Source organism: Eschrichtius robustus, chromosome 19 (assembly GCF_028021215.1).
Source record: "Eschrichtius robustus isolate mEscRob2 chromosome 19, mEscRob2.pri, whole genome shotgun sequence".
In the NCBI taxonomy this organism is placed as follows: Eukaryota; Metazoa; Chordata; class Mammalia; order Artiodactyla; family Eschrichtiidae; genus Eschrichtius; species Eschrichtius robustus.
The window spans coordinates 31,787,025-31,803,751 of NC_090842.1; the positions used below are offsets into that span (position 1 = coordinate 31,787,025).

The window sequence follows — 16,727 nt, forward strand, 5'->3', positions numbered from 1 at the left end:
CATGGCAGTATAGTTGAATGTGTTCAAGTTAAATGAGGGGTGATGAGACTCCACTGCTCTACTTTTGTTGTTTGCGGAAAAACAAATTTCTTTCTTATTTATAAAAAAACACTGCAAACAATAGTGATGAATTAGGAAAGACTCTAAGACCAAGGGAAAAAATAATTACTGATCTTCAAAATGGACTTAAGAGGTTAGGTGTATCTCTGAGTCTTTCTGGATTTTTAAAGGTCCAGGGGAAGAAAACTTCAGGAAATAATAATATTGTGGATATAATTATAGCCAACTTCTGTCTCTTAAAAATTCTTCCACTTTCCTTTTAAAGATTCATGACTATGGTTTCTTTCATAACTGGAATAAGATAAATTATATATAAAAATAAAAAAACATTGTCATGTACAGAGGCTGACATCATGGGTAGTCAAAGAATATGTTTAATAAAAAATAATTAAACTTCCATTTGCTCTATAGAACATCATAGAAAGTAATTTAATAAATTACAAATGACTTTTTAAGACGTTTGCTCAACTACAGAAAGCAAATTCAGACTACACAAAACACAACTGGTAAATATTGCAAATGTCCAAAAGAAAAATTGGACTAAGACTTGAATCATGAAACCTGAAACAAGGGCTATAAATACAAGGCAATAACAGCTATAATTCTTTTAGTAACTACCAACACATACTTGGATATCCTTTCAACTGCAACTTTAGTATTATGTAATTCTACTGATTTTTCTTATAACCCTTAACTTTACACAACCATGTTTGCATGTTTTTTTAAGCTGATAGCTGGACAACTTTTCCCCAATCAGTACTAGATAGAAGTGTCTTGAAACCCAAGAGAATGTTTAAAGTTAATACTAGCCTTAATGCTTTGAAAACTGCAACTGCCTTATTACATAGAAAGAGAATCACTAAGATGTTAACCAAATTCATTTGATCATAATTAGGAAAATACTTTATCTCATAAATTTGATATAAATTAGATTTTAGTGACAAGATCTAGGGCTTTTTTCCCCTTTATTTTAAATTGGAGACAGAAAGGAATGAAGATCATGTGGTATAACTAGGGGGAGAGAAGGGAAATGTGGATGGTGCTGAAATACTTTACCGGCAAACTAAGTTAACTGTGTTTGAAAAACTTTGGCTATCTCATAGGTGTATTCTAGTTAAACAAAGGTGCAATACTGCAAAGGGAAGATACTAAATATGTAATATATCATTTTCATGATGAAGAATTACTACCCACTTCTCCTGGAAGGGCATTATAGTGACTATTGCTAAGACATTGCATAAAGGACTATCAATTCAAAGTACTATTTTGGGAAAATACAAAAATCAATACAATCCCAGTGGAACTTATATAATTTTGTAAATACATATAACACTGTCTCTCTAATAAGGGGTTAGTTATTTTACATACAGAAACATAATTTACTGGTAAAGGTCTTGGAAAATCCAATATAATTGCTTAATTCATGACAAAGCAATAGAGTTCTATCAAAACATACTAAAAGTTATTTTTTCTCTGGGAGAGAAGTGGGGTACTTTTCCCCTCGCAAACTTTATCACTGACTTATTTAAGTACCAGAAAAATGCTAACACTTATCTCTCCTTAGGATGTAAATGATATTTTATTTCCAATTCAGTTCTACTTGTTTTAAATGTATATGAAGGTGAACCTGGACCTCTACCGTGTCAGAATAATAGCAGCTTTAGCAGGAGAAATTGTATCACAAATCAAACATCAGACAAATTTTACATGGTAAAGGGTTCTAAGAAATTGATCAGAAGCCTTGGGCTTCATTTTTTGTGGTTCATAGGAGTAACGTATATTTTTTTGAGATTATTCAAAGTGCATTTTCAAAATGGGCAACTCAGTATATTTAATATAAACTGATAACCCAACACTGATTCTGGGCAACATTTAGTCTGCTTATTCCTAGAAACTCAAAATGAATTGAGAGTATCTGCATATTACTTTACCCTATTATCTGTTAATTCCGGAATATTTCCATGACGTAAAACACAAATAGAAATCTACACAAATAAAGCAAACAAACAATTTCTTTTACATGAAGTATGCTGTGTTGAAAGTTCTTTTCAGTGGCATTTCATGAGTTTGCCTTTTCTGAACCCTGGAAACAGACATTACTCATCTGAGACAATTATTTCTAACAGGAGGCCAAACTTTGAAGAGCTGAAACTAAATATGTCTAGAGGGTGCCAAAGTTACATGACACAGGATTATTTCATGACTTAATTTTACTGATTTTAAGAGTTAAGCTCAGCAAAAAGCAAGTCGTATTTCTTGCCAGATTAACATGATATATAGGATGTGTTTAAAAAACCCCTGAAAACAAGTATAGAATTAGAAACGAATGTAAACTTCCTAAACTAACTCAGCTGAGGTAACAGGTAGCCAGTTAAATTGGCTGATTGGGAAACTTATTTCTTCTTTAAAACACACTTGTACCTGAATTGGAAATATCAGCAGTGCATCACAACACTAGAGCATTTTCATGTAATTAAAGCAATGGATGGTGATGTAGATTCTACAGCTTTCATGACATTCATTAGCTGCCCAAATTATTGCTGAGTTTTGATCTGTAAATTATAGGTGTCAAGGAGGCTGTAAAACTATATTCAAATTAAATCAGTAATATGCATAAAGTATTCTGTGTTCACTGCAAATATATTAAATATACAACTCTTATTGAGCATAATTTTCATAAAATTAACCCCCAACAAAATTATAATGCCTTTTGTTGTAATTTTACACCTTTACGTATTTGATAGTACATACGAGTTCAGAAACTTATGAATCTTAAGAAATATTACATGCAAAACGTCTCTGAAAGCAGTTTGCGCTTCTAAACAAATAACTGAAATGTTCAGTCAGTAAGTTATTGATGCACTCAACACTGGGGTATTTACAATTAATAATTAAAGAAAAAAAAATCCAAAATCAGTTCATAATTTAAGTGCAGTCTGGGAATCAGTCTTCATTACTAGAATCTGAATCCTCGGATGACGATGGTGTACTATCAGATCCAGATGAAGCATCGGCTTTCTCTGAACCCTCATCTGTGCTGTTTTCATTGAGAGGACTCGGTTCAGTTCCCCCTTTGTCTTCCTGATCTCTAACTCTGGAATCTTCTTCCTTTACTTCTACAGACTTAGACGAGCCTAAGTCACTGTTTTTATTTTTCTGTACATCAAAAGTATTGGACTGGGACAAAGTTGGAATATGAAGATTAAGGCCTGGAGTGAGAAGCATCCCTGGATAAAGTATATTAGATAGCAATAGTGGGTTAAGAGCTAACGGGTTGGCAGCTGCAGCTGTACTTAATGCAGCAGTAGAGGATGTTGAAGGAGAACTTGACACAGAGTTTTCACCACTGTTCTCTGAATTTTGGCTCTCTGTCCTTTCTTTTTTTCCTTCTAGCTCCTTAGAGTCATTTCCCTTTTTTTCTTCTGTTCCAGATTCTGTAGGCTTTGTCAGGAGTCCTCCCATGCCCAACAGATTTGGCAATCCAGTCATTCCTGACAGCAGCATGGGGAACATGGCAGCCATGTTTTTAGCTTCTCCTCCAGAAGAAAGGCCAGCAGGCATTCCCATCAGCCCTGCGGTTACTTGCAGTGACTGCAAGTTTTGTAGGTTTTGTTGTAAGGCCTGAAGAGTTGTGAGGTCCACACCTGGAAGTAATCCATTGGCTAATAAAGGACTGCCTGAAATACTGGTGGCAGTGGCAGCTGCTGCTGCCGCAGTGGCCTTTGCAATTCCACTTTTAGGCCGTCTCCCTCGCCTGCTTACTTCCTCTCTCACGACGGGACCAGTGAGAATACGTTCATACATACTTTCTGGAAGAAATCCCTAAAAAAAAAAATCCATCAATAATAACCATTTTCAAATAAAATCAATAGCTATTAGTTTGTGATACAAATAAGCTATTAAAAATAGGTAATCATTCATAAACTTATTCTGTATTGATATAACATAACCAATTATGAGAGAGATAACCCAATCTCATCTTAGTATAAGCAGTGGCTTGAAACAGCTCTTCCTCTCATTTTATCTTCAGAGGGCAGAAAGAGGTCTCTGGCCCTCTTTTATACTGTGCGGCATAAGCTAATAGAATAGTTCTGGAAAACAGAAGGTCCAAAGAAATTTTTTCATGAGGGTTATTACTGCCATGCCCTTACATTTTTCACATCACCAATTGCTCTAGAAGACTAAAGAAGTGCCCCTCTTCTAATCTGGAAGAACAATAAGGAAAGGACAGAAGAAGTAAGTAAAGATTAAAATGAGGTGCTTCATATGACTCTTTCCTGACTATCACTTTGGGAGTAAAGGAGACAGAGCCAAGCCGAAAAAGATAATCAACCGGGGGAAAAAAATCACTTGGCTCACAACAGCAGTAGCACCTGCAGACTGGGAAGCACCAAGTCCAGGGCAATGGAGGGCAACCTATGCTACTTTCTTGAAATTCTCCCATGATTTTCTTGGGCTCAAAACTCCTAGAAGTAAAAAACAAACAAATGAACCAAAATTCCTAAAAGTTTTAGGAGTTTAGAACCACTAGACCAGCACTGTCCAATAGAAATAATGTAAGCCACATATGTAATTTAAAATTTTCTAGTAGCCACAATAAAAGGTAAAACAGAATGACATGACACAAGTTTTAACAATGTAGTCTATTTAACATAACAAAAACATTGTCATCTCAATATGTAATCTATGAATATTATTGAGATATTTTATATTCGTTTTTCCAAACTAAGGCTTCAAAATCCAAAAACAGTGCTTCACACTTACAACACCTCCTACTTCAGACTAGCCACATTCCAAGTGCTCAACAGCCACATGTGCCTGGTGGCTACCATTTGTGACACTGTAGCTCTAGACAGTGGTTTAAAAGACTCTCATGGGACTATTTTTAAATTTTGTTTTGAACTGATCAACTTATTTGTTCTCTTTACAAAAGCATTAGGGTTCACTACAGAAAACACGACAACAAAAAAATACAAAGAAAAATATCATTCATAGTTTCACTGTTCAGAGATAACCACTGCTAACATTTCAGGATGTGTGCTTCCATCTTCCCCTTGTGCATACAAACAGATTTTACAATTCTCTTCACCTCTTTTCTAAAATAAAAAAAAAAAAAATAGAATCATACTGAACATAGGTTTACTGCCTGTCTTTTTCATTCAGACACCTGTAGACATAATAGCTATTATTTATTCAGCACTTACCACATGGTTAGGCTTTGATACTGCAAGAGCTTAACTACTACCCCATTTAACAATACTGTGAACTTTTTCTCCCTTGTCATTAGATGTTCTTTTAAGATATAATTTTTAAAATAGTTGCAGTTTTTCAATATATTGATGGACCATTGGTATATTCCCAATTTTTATTACTGTATTATGATGAATAACCTTACATATATATATCTTTCCCCATCTTTGTTTTCTTAATATGCTTTTAATCAATCAATCAATCAATTAATTAGGCCACGCTGCGCAGCATGTGGGATCTTAATTTCCCAACCAGGGATCGAACCCATGCCCCCTGCAGTGGAAGCGCAGAGTTCTAACCACTGGACCGCCAGAGAATCCTGCCCCCGCCGCCCAATATCTTGGACTATTCGTTGTGGCATTGCTCAAATAGTACCTTAGAGATTAAAACAAACACAAATCAGTATATATTGATTCTGCATTCTAACTCAACAGCATCTGAGAATCTGTAACATATTCTGCAAAACAAAAATTATGAACTAAAAACTATCTTCACATGTTCTTGGAATATTTTGTTAATTTTTAAAAATAAATTTATTTATTTTTTATTTTATTTATTTATTTATTTATGGCTGTGTTGGGTCTTCGCTGCTGCGCGTGGGCTTCTCACTGTCATGGCTTCCCTTGTTGCAGAACATCAGCTCTAGGCGTGAGGGCTTCAGGAGTTGTGGCACACGGGCTCGGTAGTTGTGGCTCACGGGCTCTAGAGCACAGGCTCAGTAGTTGTGGTGCACAGGCTTAGCTGCTCCGCAGCATGTGGGATCTTCCTGGGCCAGGGATCGAACCTGTGTCCCTTGCATTGGCAGGCGGATTCCTAACCACTGCGCCACCAGGGAAGCCCTATTTTGTTAATTCTTAACTTAAAATTTAATCTAAGTTATCATTAAATGGCATCTAATTTTAAGAATGATGTCTGAATTAGTATTTATGAAATACTCACAGACTGCTTAACAACATCTCCCCATTCAGGAGCTACTCCATATTCTGTATTTTCTTTCAGGAACCGACACAAATCTTTCAGAGGGGGAGCAAAGGCACCTCCAACCTATAAATGAAAAACAGATTGTTAGACACTTAAAAGCACTATTAAATATGAAGACATTTCTTGCTTTTATTCTGTGCTGTACAGTTTATTTCTTTAAAACACATGTATTCTTTGAACCACTTTTGACAATCTTTATTACATTAAAAAGGACTACCACAGTCCACAAGAACTATTAATATACTATATAAACATGTGCTAATGTAAATTTTAAATGTTTTTTTCCTTTTAAATTAATTAATTAATTAATTATGGCTGCATTGGGTCTTCGTTGCTGCGGGCAGGCTTTCTCTAGTTGCAGCGAGTGGGGGCTACTCTTCGCTGCGGTGCGCAGGCTTCTTACTGTGGTGGCTTCTCTTGTTGCGGAGCACGGGCTCTAGGTGTGCGGGCTCAGTCGTTGTGGCTCGTGGGCTCTAGAGCGCAGGCTCAGTAGTTGTGGTACATGGGCTTAGTTGCTCTGCAGCATGTGGGATCTTCCCGGACCAGAGATCGAACCTGTGTCCCCTGCATTGGCAGGCGGATTCTTAACCACTGTGCCACCAGGGAAGTCCCTTAAATGTTTTGAGTTTCTGGAACAGTAAAATAAATAACTACCGTTTACTGTGAAATTACTAGGCTGGGTAGGCAGTGTAGCCTAGTTAAGAGTATACCCTTCGGAGTCAGACTTACCACTTACATGAACTAGGGCAAATCAGTAAATCTCTTTGAATCTCAGTTTTCTGATCTGCAAAATGGAGATAACAACAACACCTCCCTCATAGGGTTTTATGAAGATGAGATAATTCAAGTGCCTCAGCAAAGGTTCTGGCACATAATAAATATAAGCTATTATTATTATTATTATATTGCCAACTATTGTGCTAAGGACTTTAAAGTACATAATTTATTTTAGTACTCACTACATCCATTTGAGAATGTATTATTTCTATTTTTCAAATGAAGGAACGAAGCCTCAGAGAAGTTATACAAGTTGCCTAAAGCTAGCTAGTAAGTGTCAGGATCAGCTTTCAAACTCAGCTCTCAAAAACCCATGCACTTATCTATTATGTAAACTGATACCCTAAAAGTATAAAAATATACATATCCCTTTAAATGTTTAAATGATTTGAACCTACCAATTTAATGTTCCTTTGGAGTCTAAAGATACTTCTTGAATAATTCCTTTTTCTACACCTTTTTGAATGAATACATACTATATCTTGTTAGGATATAGACAGGGTTTAATATGGCCAGTTATAATACCTATAGGTATTCTTATCTAGTATTTCCTATAGTCTTTACTTAGCCTCTCAAGTTTCTGTTGCCATCTCCTTTTTATTATGACCTTCATTAAGCTCCAATTTAAACTGGACGCCCTCTGTATGGTTTATGTGGATTCAGGAGGTGGATCTCTTCCTTAGTAACTGATCAATCCATAAGTCTGTACTCTAGAAACTCAGAACAATAAAGAAATCTACAAACTAAAGGAAATGAACAGGACTTTTATCCGGTTACAACAATGAAAAATAAAATTTAGGGTGTTTAATGTTAAACCTAACAAGTAAAAATTTAAAAAAATGGTTCCATTTCCTTAAAACTGGCTAAGAGAAATTTATTCATATCTAGAAATGCTAATTTCATTATAAGATGAAGTGCAAAGATTTGTAACACAATCTATGCAAGCATAAAATTAAGGAAAATGCAACTAAAATGTCATCTTGTTCTTCCCCTAATACATCTATGACATCACTTTAAAGCACTAACAAAAGCTGAAAAAGCTATCTCTACAAAATTGGGGAAAAATCAGTATTAATTTTAATGAGTTAGGGCATACGATCATATTAAGACAATTGTTATTTTAAAAGTGGTTTTCTTCCAATTTCAGTATTTCTTCTGAGAAAGTCAAATGATTTCATGCATTTTTATACTAGCAGTGAGGTCATTTAACAGAGAGCAAGACAGAACTAGGGAATTAACGTGACCTATGTAGGGTAATTTAATTTGTGAGTGAAGGAACTCAAGGAGAAATTTGCTGTTCTTACTCTGAGGCCATTTCTTCTTTCTTACTTATTTTGTTGCTTGCTCATCAGAATAGAAAACAATAAAAATGTCAAAGCTGTGAACTTACAAAAGGGTGCCACAAGTGTTCTATCATTTACTTTAGGAGGTAAAAGAGACATATACCAATCCAAACATAAAACAGACACAATTTGGGGAAACAAATGTTGAGCCACATTTGGTTCAGAAATAGACTTTGGAAAAACCTGACTCTTACCATTCATGAATCAATAAAGCAAGAAGGCAAACACAGGGGTACTATTAGTGTATAAGGTACCTTTGTTTAAGACATTTTATTTCCATCTATCAGATAATTATGTAACATGCCCATTTTGATAGAACGAGACACTTAACAGCCAAATGATGGAAAATCACGTGATAAATATATAAATCTATAATGGCCATGATGAGAATAGTGTCCCCTTTCAACAGAGTTTCTCGACTTCTGCACTACAGACATTTTGGACTGGTGTTGTAGGGGTTGTCCCCTGTGCTGCAGGAGGTGTAGCGGCATTCCAGGCCTCTACCCACTAGATGCCACTAGCATCCTTCCCCTGCTCACCACCTCCCCAACACCCACCTCCTTACTCCAAAGTTGTGACTACCAAAGATGTCTCCAGACATTGCTAAATGTCCCCTGAAGGACAAAGCTGCCCCCTTTTGAGAACCACTGACTTAGATGTAGTGCTCTTGCTCAGGGCCACTGCTTAGGCACAGATAGTGTAAACTAACTTGCTTATTTCATTCAACAGCTTAGACAAAGACGTGAGATTTGAAATTGGACTGCATAAAATTGTAGTCCATGTCTTTTCCCGCAAATCTGCTAGATTTAACCCAACCAGGTCTGTTAGAAAATACTGCATAACGAAATAGTGTTCTAGAGATCTCTTAAGCAGTGAATCAACATGAAAAATTAACAACAAATATATAAATACCTTTCTGGCATTTCTTCTGTTAATCAGCTGAACACGTTCTTCTCCAGTGAGACTATTCACATCTAGTTTATTGGGGTTTCTGCAACGATGCCTTTTTTGCTTGGGTCTCCCCTCATGGAGCTGCATTCTCTAAAATATATGGACAAAGGAATGGCTTGAAAATCTTTAACTGTGCAACTAGTACAAATAAGCTGATCCAAGAAATTTAGTCATATAAAATTGAAGATATGTTATCGATAAGATATATTAATACAGTTGACCTTTGAACAGCATGGGTCTGAACTGTGCAGGCCCACTCATATGTGGATTTTCTTCAGTAAGTATGCACTACAGGACTACACGATCCATGGTTGACTGCACCCAGGGATGCGGAACTGAGGACACAGAGGGCTAACTGTAAAGTCATACTCAAATTTTTGGCTGTGGGGGTGGCATGCATCAGTACTTCTGACCCCCATAGTGTCCAAGGGTCAACTGTTTATATTATATATTGGAGATTTATATTATATCTTATATATATTCTATCACATATCTTCAATATACCATATTAAAGAATTTACCCCATAGCTATACGATAAAAATATTTAAAGTTTAAATATTTTTATATTTATTAATAAAAATGCTGAATAAGACAATGTTACATGAACCTTTTCCTCAAATTATATATTTAAACAATTATTAATAATGATCAGTATTATCTTCTATATGGAAGTAGGCTCCTGAAATGAGGAGGACACTGCTAGTTCTTTCCTTAAATGCCCTCAAAGATCACTGTATTTCTAGAGTGTTACTTGAAGGAGTTATCAATAATGCTGGAAGAGCTTCCTCTTTACATTTTCTCCTGATGAATTTCACCTGAAACATCAGCTTTTCTCAGTGCTCTGAAACCATTTATATGTGTACTACTGGCTTTCATTTCTCTTCATCTCACTAATAAACTTTCTTATCTCTTTTTACATAATCCTCACAATACTCAAAGATACTATTCTTTTTAAAAAAATGTATTCATTTATTTTGGCTGCTCTGGGTCTTCGTTGAGGCGTGCAGGCTCTAGAGTGCGCGGGCAGGCTGTACAGCATGTGGGCTCAGTAGTTGCGGTGCGCAGGCTCTCTAGTTGCGGTATGTGGGATCTTAGTTCCCCGACCAGGGATCAAACGCGGGCCCCCCTGCGTTGGGTGCACAGAGTCTCCACCACTCGACCACCAGGGAAGTCCCCCAAAGATATTATTCTTATTTCACAAATGGGAATCAAGGTCATGCAGCTAGCAGGTGGCAATAAAAACTCTTTCCACCAAACCATGCTGCTCACCTCTGTTAACAAAGTAGGGCTTGATGTCTGCAGTCATTTCTAAACAATTAGAAATTCCAACAGACTAAAACTCAAACTCTTCAGCATGGCATACCAGTCCCATCACAGCCTGGTCTGAATTCACCTTTTCTATCCAATTACTATTACCCCACTCATTCCCTCACATACTCTGGAATATCAGACTAGTCACTGTTTTATGACTATACCCTTTTTAGACTCTCTTCATAATTGTTCTATAATGCCTAGAGTATCCTCCTCTTATCCTGCCTAGAATAAGTAGGCATTTGACCAGTATTAACCTGGTCAAACGCCTACTTATTCTTTTATCATCCACCAGTCATATGTCAGCTCGATTTTCTATCTTTTCCCAGACACTTTGCCTGGGCAGAGTAATTATTCTTTTATCAGTTTCCATGGCAGTTTATACATACTACTGGTATAGTACATATACCACGTTATGATCATTTTGTTGTAGAGATACCACAGCAAAGTGTGAGGTCCAAGACACCATTAACGTAAAGTGCCCTTGGGAAATCATACCAGTCGTTATCTTGTATTCTGTACTCCAACAAATGCTACTTATAACAATGTTTTAAAAGCTTAATAATAAAGTTATATAAAAAATTAGGACATGGGGCTTCCCTGGTGGCGCAGTGGTTGAGAATCTGCCTGCTAATGCAGGGGACACGGGTTCGAGCCCTGGTCTGGGAAGATCCCACATGCCGCGGAGCAACTGGGCCCGTGAGCCACAACTACTGAGCCTGCGTGTTTGGAGCCTGTGCTCCGCAACAAGAGAGGCCGCGATAGTGAGAGGCCCGCGCACCGCGATGAAGAGTGGCCCCCGCTTGCCGCAACTAGAGAAAGCCCTCGCACAGAAACGAAGACCCAAAACAGCCAAAAATAAATTAATTAATTAAATTTTTTTTTTAAAAAAAGCAAGATCAAAACACAAAGCTCTAAAAAAAAAAAAATTAGGACAAAATGTTTATTTGCAGTGAAAATGATGAACTGCTATAAGTTAAAAAAAAAAAGTAATAAAGATTCCTTTGCAGTGGTTAAAAGAAAGGTATGACAATCTTCAGAGACTAGAGTATAACTGCCACGAGGGCAAGAACTTTACATTGTTCACTGTTTTATCCTAAATCCCTTTAAATAGTAACTAGCACATAATAGTTGCCCGATAAAAATTTACTGACTGAATAAATGAATGTTCTTTTCTAACATGTTAATAAGTATATGGTTAAACTAACAATTCTCATTATTTTTAGAATTGCAATACTCATTTTATGACTGCTCACCTTACTGACAACCCTTCCCCTCATAATTACAAGAGTTTTATTTGGCTTTTTTTTTTAAATCAAAAGAATTAAGTGAAAGTTTATTTGAGAATTTGTGGCATCTTTTGAAAAAATTAGGGATATGAAAGGCATTCAAAAGCCAAGACTGAGGCTCCCTATTTTAGACTACCAGGTTACCTCTTGGGGACAATAATAGCAATGTAAAGTATTAAACTAAATATATATTACAGATACAAGTATATAAAAATATATATTATAGATACAGTCACATTCTAGGGACTGGAGCTTTTGTGGTTCTTTCGCACGAAAAAATAAGGTAATGAATTTTTTTCTGTTAATAAAATAACAATCACTTTACCTTTATATAGCACTTTTAAGTCTCCAAAAGACTTTCATTTCAAATTTTTTAAATCACTGACTCAGTAAATATTTACAAGGAGCTCGATACCATCCTCTGTATCAGGAATTATGTGCTAAGTCCTGGGGATACAAGGTGAATAAGATAGCCCTTAAGAAGTTCATGGGGTAGGGGACGACTTCAATGGGTTATCCAATTAATCTTCATAATGGAAGCAGACAGAAAAAGCCCACTAACTTCACTGTACAGAGGATATGCCATTACTCTTTTACCTTATAAAATATATAGAAACATCAAGGGAGACTGATACAAAATTTGGTACATCAGCATCTGACAGTAAAGCATTACAAACTTAAATAATAGATTTCTATGAGTAAGAAAACCATATGCCCATAAGATAGTGAGTAGCAAGTATTGCAGAGGATAAGAAAAAAGCAAATGAATATACCTGTTCTCATCTTTGACTAATATAAACCATGCATCTAAAGAGAACCAGAAGCTGTATTCTTATGAGATCTTAAGTGTAGTAGTTTGGACAGTGGATTTAAGACTTATTAGCTGCGTGGCCTTGCACTATTTACTGGGTTGGCCAAAAGGTTCATTTGGTGTTTTCCATAAGATGGCTCCAGTAGCACTTAGTTGTCTTTAACTTCATTCAAAACAATTTTGTTAGATTGTATTGTGACAGCTGTCATATCAGGGTGCATTTAAAAAAAAACATCAAAATTGGTGAATTTTTGCGTAGCCATTTTAATACTGAAGGTGGAAGAAAAAAAGCAACATTTTCGGCATATTAAGCTTTATTATTTCAAGAAAGGTAAAAACACAACTGAAACACAAAAAAAGATTTGTGCAGTATATGAAGAAAGGGCTGCGACTGATCGATCGAACGTGTCAAAAGTGGTTTTTTTTTTTTTTTTAAATATGCTTGGAGAGCTTACATTCAGACTTTAGTATTTTTTTTAAAAGGAATTCCTTTTTATTTATTATTTATTTATTTATTTATTTATTTATTTATTTATTTATTTTTGGCTGTGTTGGGTCTTCGTTTCTGTGCGAGGGCCCTCTCTAGTTGCGGCAAGCAGGGGCCACTCTTCATCGCGGTGCGCGGGCCTCTCACCGTCGCGGCCTCTCCCGTTGCGGAGCACGGGCTCCAGACGCGCAGGCTCAGTAGTTGTGGCTCACGGGCTTAGTCGCTCCGCGGCACGTGGGATCTTCCCAGACCAGGGCTCGAACCCGTGTCCCCTGCATTGGCAGGCAGATTCTCAACCACTGCGCCACCAAGGAAGCCCTCAAAAGTGGTTTGCAAGGTTTCGTGCTAGAGATTTCTCGCTGGATGGTGCTCCGTGGTCGGGTAGACCAGTTGAAATTGATAGTGATCAAACTGAGACATAACTGAGAACAATCAACATTATACCACGCGGGAGACAGCGGACATACTCAAAATATCCAAATCAAGCGTTGAAAATCATCTGCACCAGCTTGGTTACGTGAATCGCTTTGATGTTTGGGTTCCATGTAAGTTAAGCGGAAAAAACCCTTCTTGATCGTATTTCTGCATGTGATTCTCTACTTAAACGTAATGAAAACGTTCCGTTTTTAAAACAAATTGTGACAGGAGATGAAAAGTGGATACTGTACAACAATGTGGAACAGAAGAGATAGTGGAGCAAGCGAAGTGAACCACTACTAACCACACCAAAGTCTGTCTTCATCCAAAGAAGGTGATGCTGTGTATATGGTTGGATTGGAAGGAAGTCCTCTATTATGAGCTCCTTCCAGAAAACCAAACTATTAATTCCAACAAGTACTGCTCCCAGTTAGACCAACTGAAAGCAGCACTCAATGAAAAGTGTTCGGAATTAGTCAACAGAAAACACATAATCTTCCATCAGGATAACACAAGACTGCATGTTTCTTTGATGACCAGGCAAAAACTGCTGCAGCTTCGCTGGGAAGTTCTGATTCATCCACCATATTCACCAGACATTGCATCTTCAGATTTCCATTTATTTCGGTCTTTACAAAATTCTCTTAATGGAAAAAATTTCAATTCCTTGGAAGACTATAAAAAGCACCTGGAAGAGTTCTTTGCTGAACAAGATAAAAAGTTTTGGGAAGATGGAATTATGAAGTTGCCTGAAAAATGGCAGAAGGCAGTGGAACAAAATGGTGAATATGTTGTTAAATAAAGTTCTTGGCGAAAATGAAAACTGCGTCTTTTATTTTTACTTAAAAACCGAAGGCACTTTTTGGCCAGCCCAATATTTAAAAATTCAGTATTTCCATTTCTTTATAAAGTTATAATGATGCCATTCTGATAAAGTTAGGGGGTGTTAAATTAGGTAATCCATGCTAAGTATAAAGCCAGGCACACAGCTAAGTCTCAATAAATGTTTACTATGATCATTTTTATTATTTTAAAATAAACTATTTGTGGGAAAAAATTGCAAGTTTTGTAACATTACAACCTTCATTGGGTCTATGATAGTACTCTGTATATGAGAGATGGTTTTTATTACTTAAACACTTATTGAATGCAGAATGGAAAAATGGAAAATGATATTGTATTGTATCATGGGAAAGATGGTCATTATTTTTTTCTGCTAATTTTCCTGAATCTTGGGCAGAACACATAAGTGGGTGAGAGTTTATGCTTCATCATTATAGGTGTGACCAATCATAGAGGTAAAATATACCAAGTTTTATAAGGCATCACCTACAGGAATAAAAGCTCCTAAATCTTCCACATAACCTGGGTGCTCCTTAAGCCATTTTTCCAAATCCTTTCTCTTCGGTGCATCATCGCCTGCAAGTCTTGTCCCATCTTTAAGATTAATAACTGGAACGGGACTTTCTGTATCAGGAATTCCTTGAGGTTGAGTATAGGATAGTGCTGGATTTATCCCTGTAGAAATCTGTGAGGTGGTTAAGCCTAAAGTAACCTGTAGAAAAACATCAAATGACAATTTTATTTCCATGCTTTAGCATTCTGATTTTGGTCCAATGAAGCAATTCTTTTTGAATAGGAAAAAAAAAGTTGTTTAAAGTTCTGCTAAATATTTCAAATTTAAAATTTTCATGAATCTTGGCCGGTGCTGGATTCTACTGAGATACAATCTAAAGCTATATAGTATACTCCTAATTTTCTAGTTATCTTTATTATTCTACAAAACATTCACAAACAGCAATATGTATATTTACTAGAATTGAATTTTGGACTCAAGGATCAGTAGTTTTTAAGCATTACTTTACTTACATGATTAGGTGGTTTATTTCTGTTGAAAAAGAGGATGTCAACACCTTCTACATTCTTCCTCCTTCCCCGCCTTTTTTTGACTACAGGCTGGTTGTCTAATAAAACTCCATTGGCACCAAGGGTTGATTGAATGGGAGTACCTAACAAATTAAAAATGCAAAAGAGTGATAAAAATCTAGTTCTTAAATTGAAAGTAATTACTTTTCTAAATACATAGACATTTTGCAGGGGTTGGGGAGGGATGGATTGGGAGTTTGAGATTAGCAGATACAAACTATTATATAGAGAATGGATAAACAACAAGGTCTTACTGTATAGCACAGGGAACTATATTCAATATCCTGTGATAAACCATAATGGAAAAGAATATGAAAAAGAATGTATATATATGTATAACTGAATCACTTTGTTGTATAGCAGAAATTAATATAACATTGTAAATTAACTATACTCCAATGAAATAGAATAAAATAAATAATTAATGGTTGTAATGATACTCATGATCAAAGAAAAAGTTTATTCAAAAAAATACATAGAAATTTAGTTCTTATTTTACAAGCAGTCAGACTAAATCAAGCAGTTCTTGGACTAAAAATACCACCCCATTTCTCATTTAAAAACCAGGAGAATTGTAATCTAGATCTCTTTCAAGTTTTGACCTGTCTCCTCAAATTTTTCCCCTGGATAGTCACACATCTTTTCTTTTGTCCCATTTTAGAGGAAGAACCATGCCTTTCTCATGTACAAGACAAACTTTTCCCCTTTTTTTGAACCCATTAATTCCTACTTCTTCTAAAAGTTTGTTTTATCATTTATCTTTGTTTTTTTGTGCCAAAATATCTTACTCTACATTAGATTCTTATCAACTTAAAAACATGGCCCAACTCAAACAAAAAATAAACTTCTTTCGGCTTTTTCATAACCTTCAAAACTTTTGAAAAGTTGGTCGCTATTATGCTCCTCTTTCTCACGACAAACTCACTCCTCAATTTCCCACAGTCCGCTCCTGTCCCAGCCATTTAAGGTATTTTCTTTAAGATCACCACTGTTTCTTGCCAAATTAAACTGACCCTTCTTGCTCTTCATTTCAGTAGGCACTCACTAAAAAATGTAAGAGGTATGAATGAAACAGTTCCATGCATTCATTTTTTTCCTAATCAATAAATACACATTTATCAAA

At 36.1% G+C, this 16,727-nt stretch overlaps 1 protein-coding gene across 17 annotated transcripts in view; it reads right to left on the reverse strand.

Moving 5' to 3' along the window:
* Window positions 1-512: 512 nt before the first annotated feature.
* CHD9 (chromodomain helicase DNA binding protein 9) overlaps window positions 513-16,727 on the reverse strand; it is a 244,201-nt gene continuing 227,986 nt past the window's right edge. For all 17 annotated transcript variants that reach the window (XM_068529053.1, XM_068529054.1, XM_068529051.1 and 14 more), the window contains 5 exons: window positions 15,548-15,687; window positions 15,012-15,233; window positions 9,324-9,452; window positions 6,250-6,354; window positions 513-3,882 (listed from right to left, as the gene is read on the reverse strand). In XM_068529053.1, coding sequence (XP_068385154.1) covers window positions 3,004-3,882; window positions 6,250-6,354; window positions 9,324-9,452; window positions 15,012-15,233; window positions 15,548-15,687 — 1,475 coding nt within the window. In that variant the 3' untranslated portion in view covers window positions 513-3,003. The remainder of the gene's footprint in view (window positions 3,883-6,249; window positions 6,355-9,323; window positions 9,453-15,011; window positions 15,234-15,547; window positions 15,688-16,727) is intronic.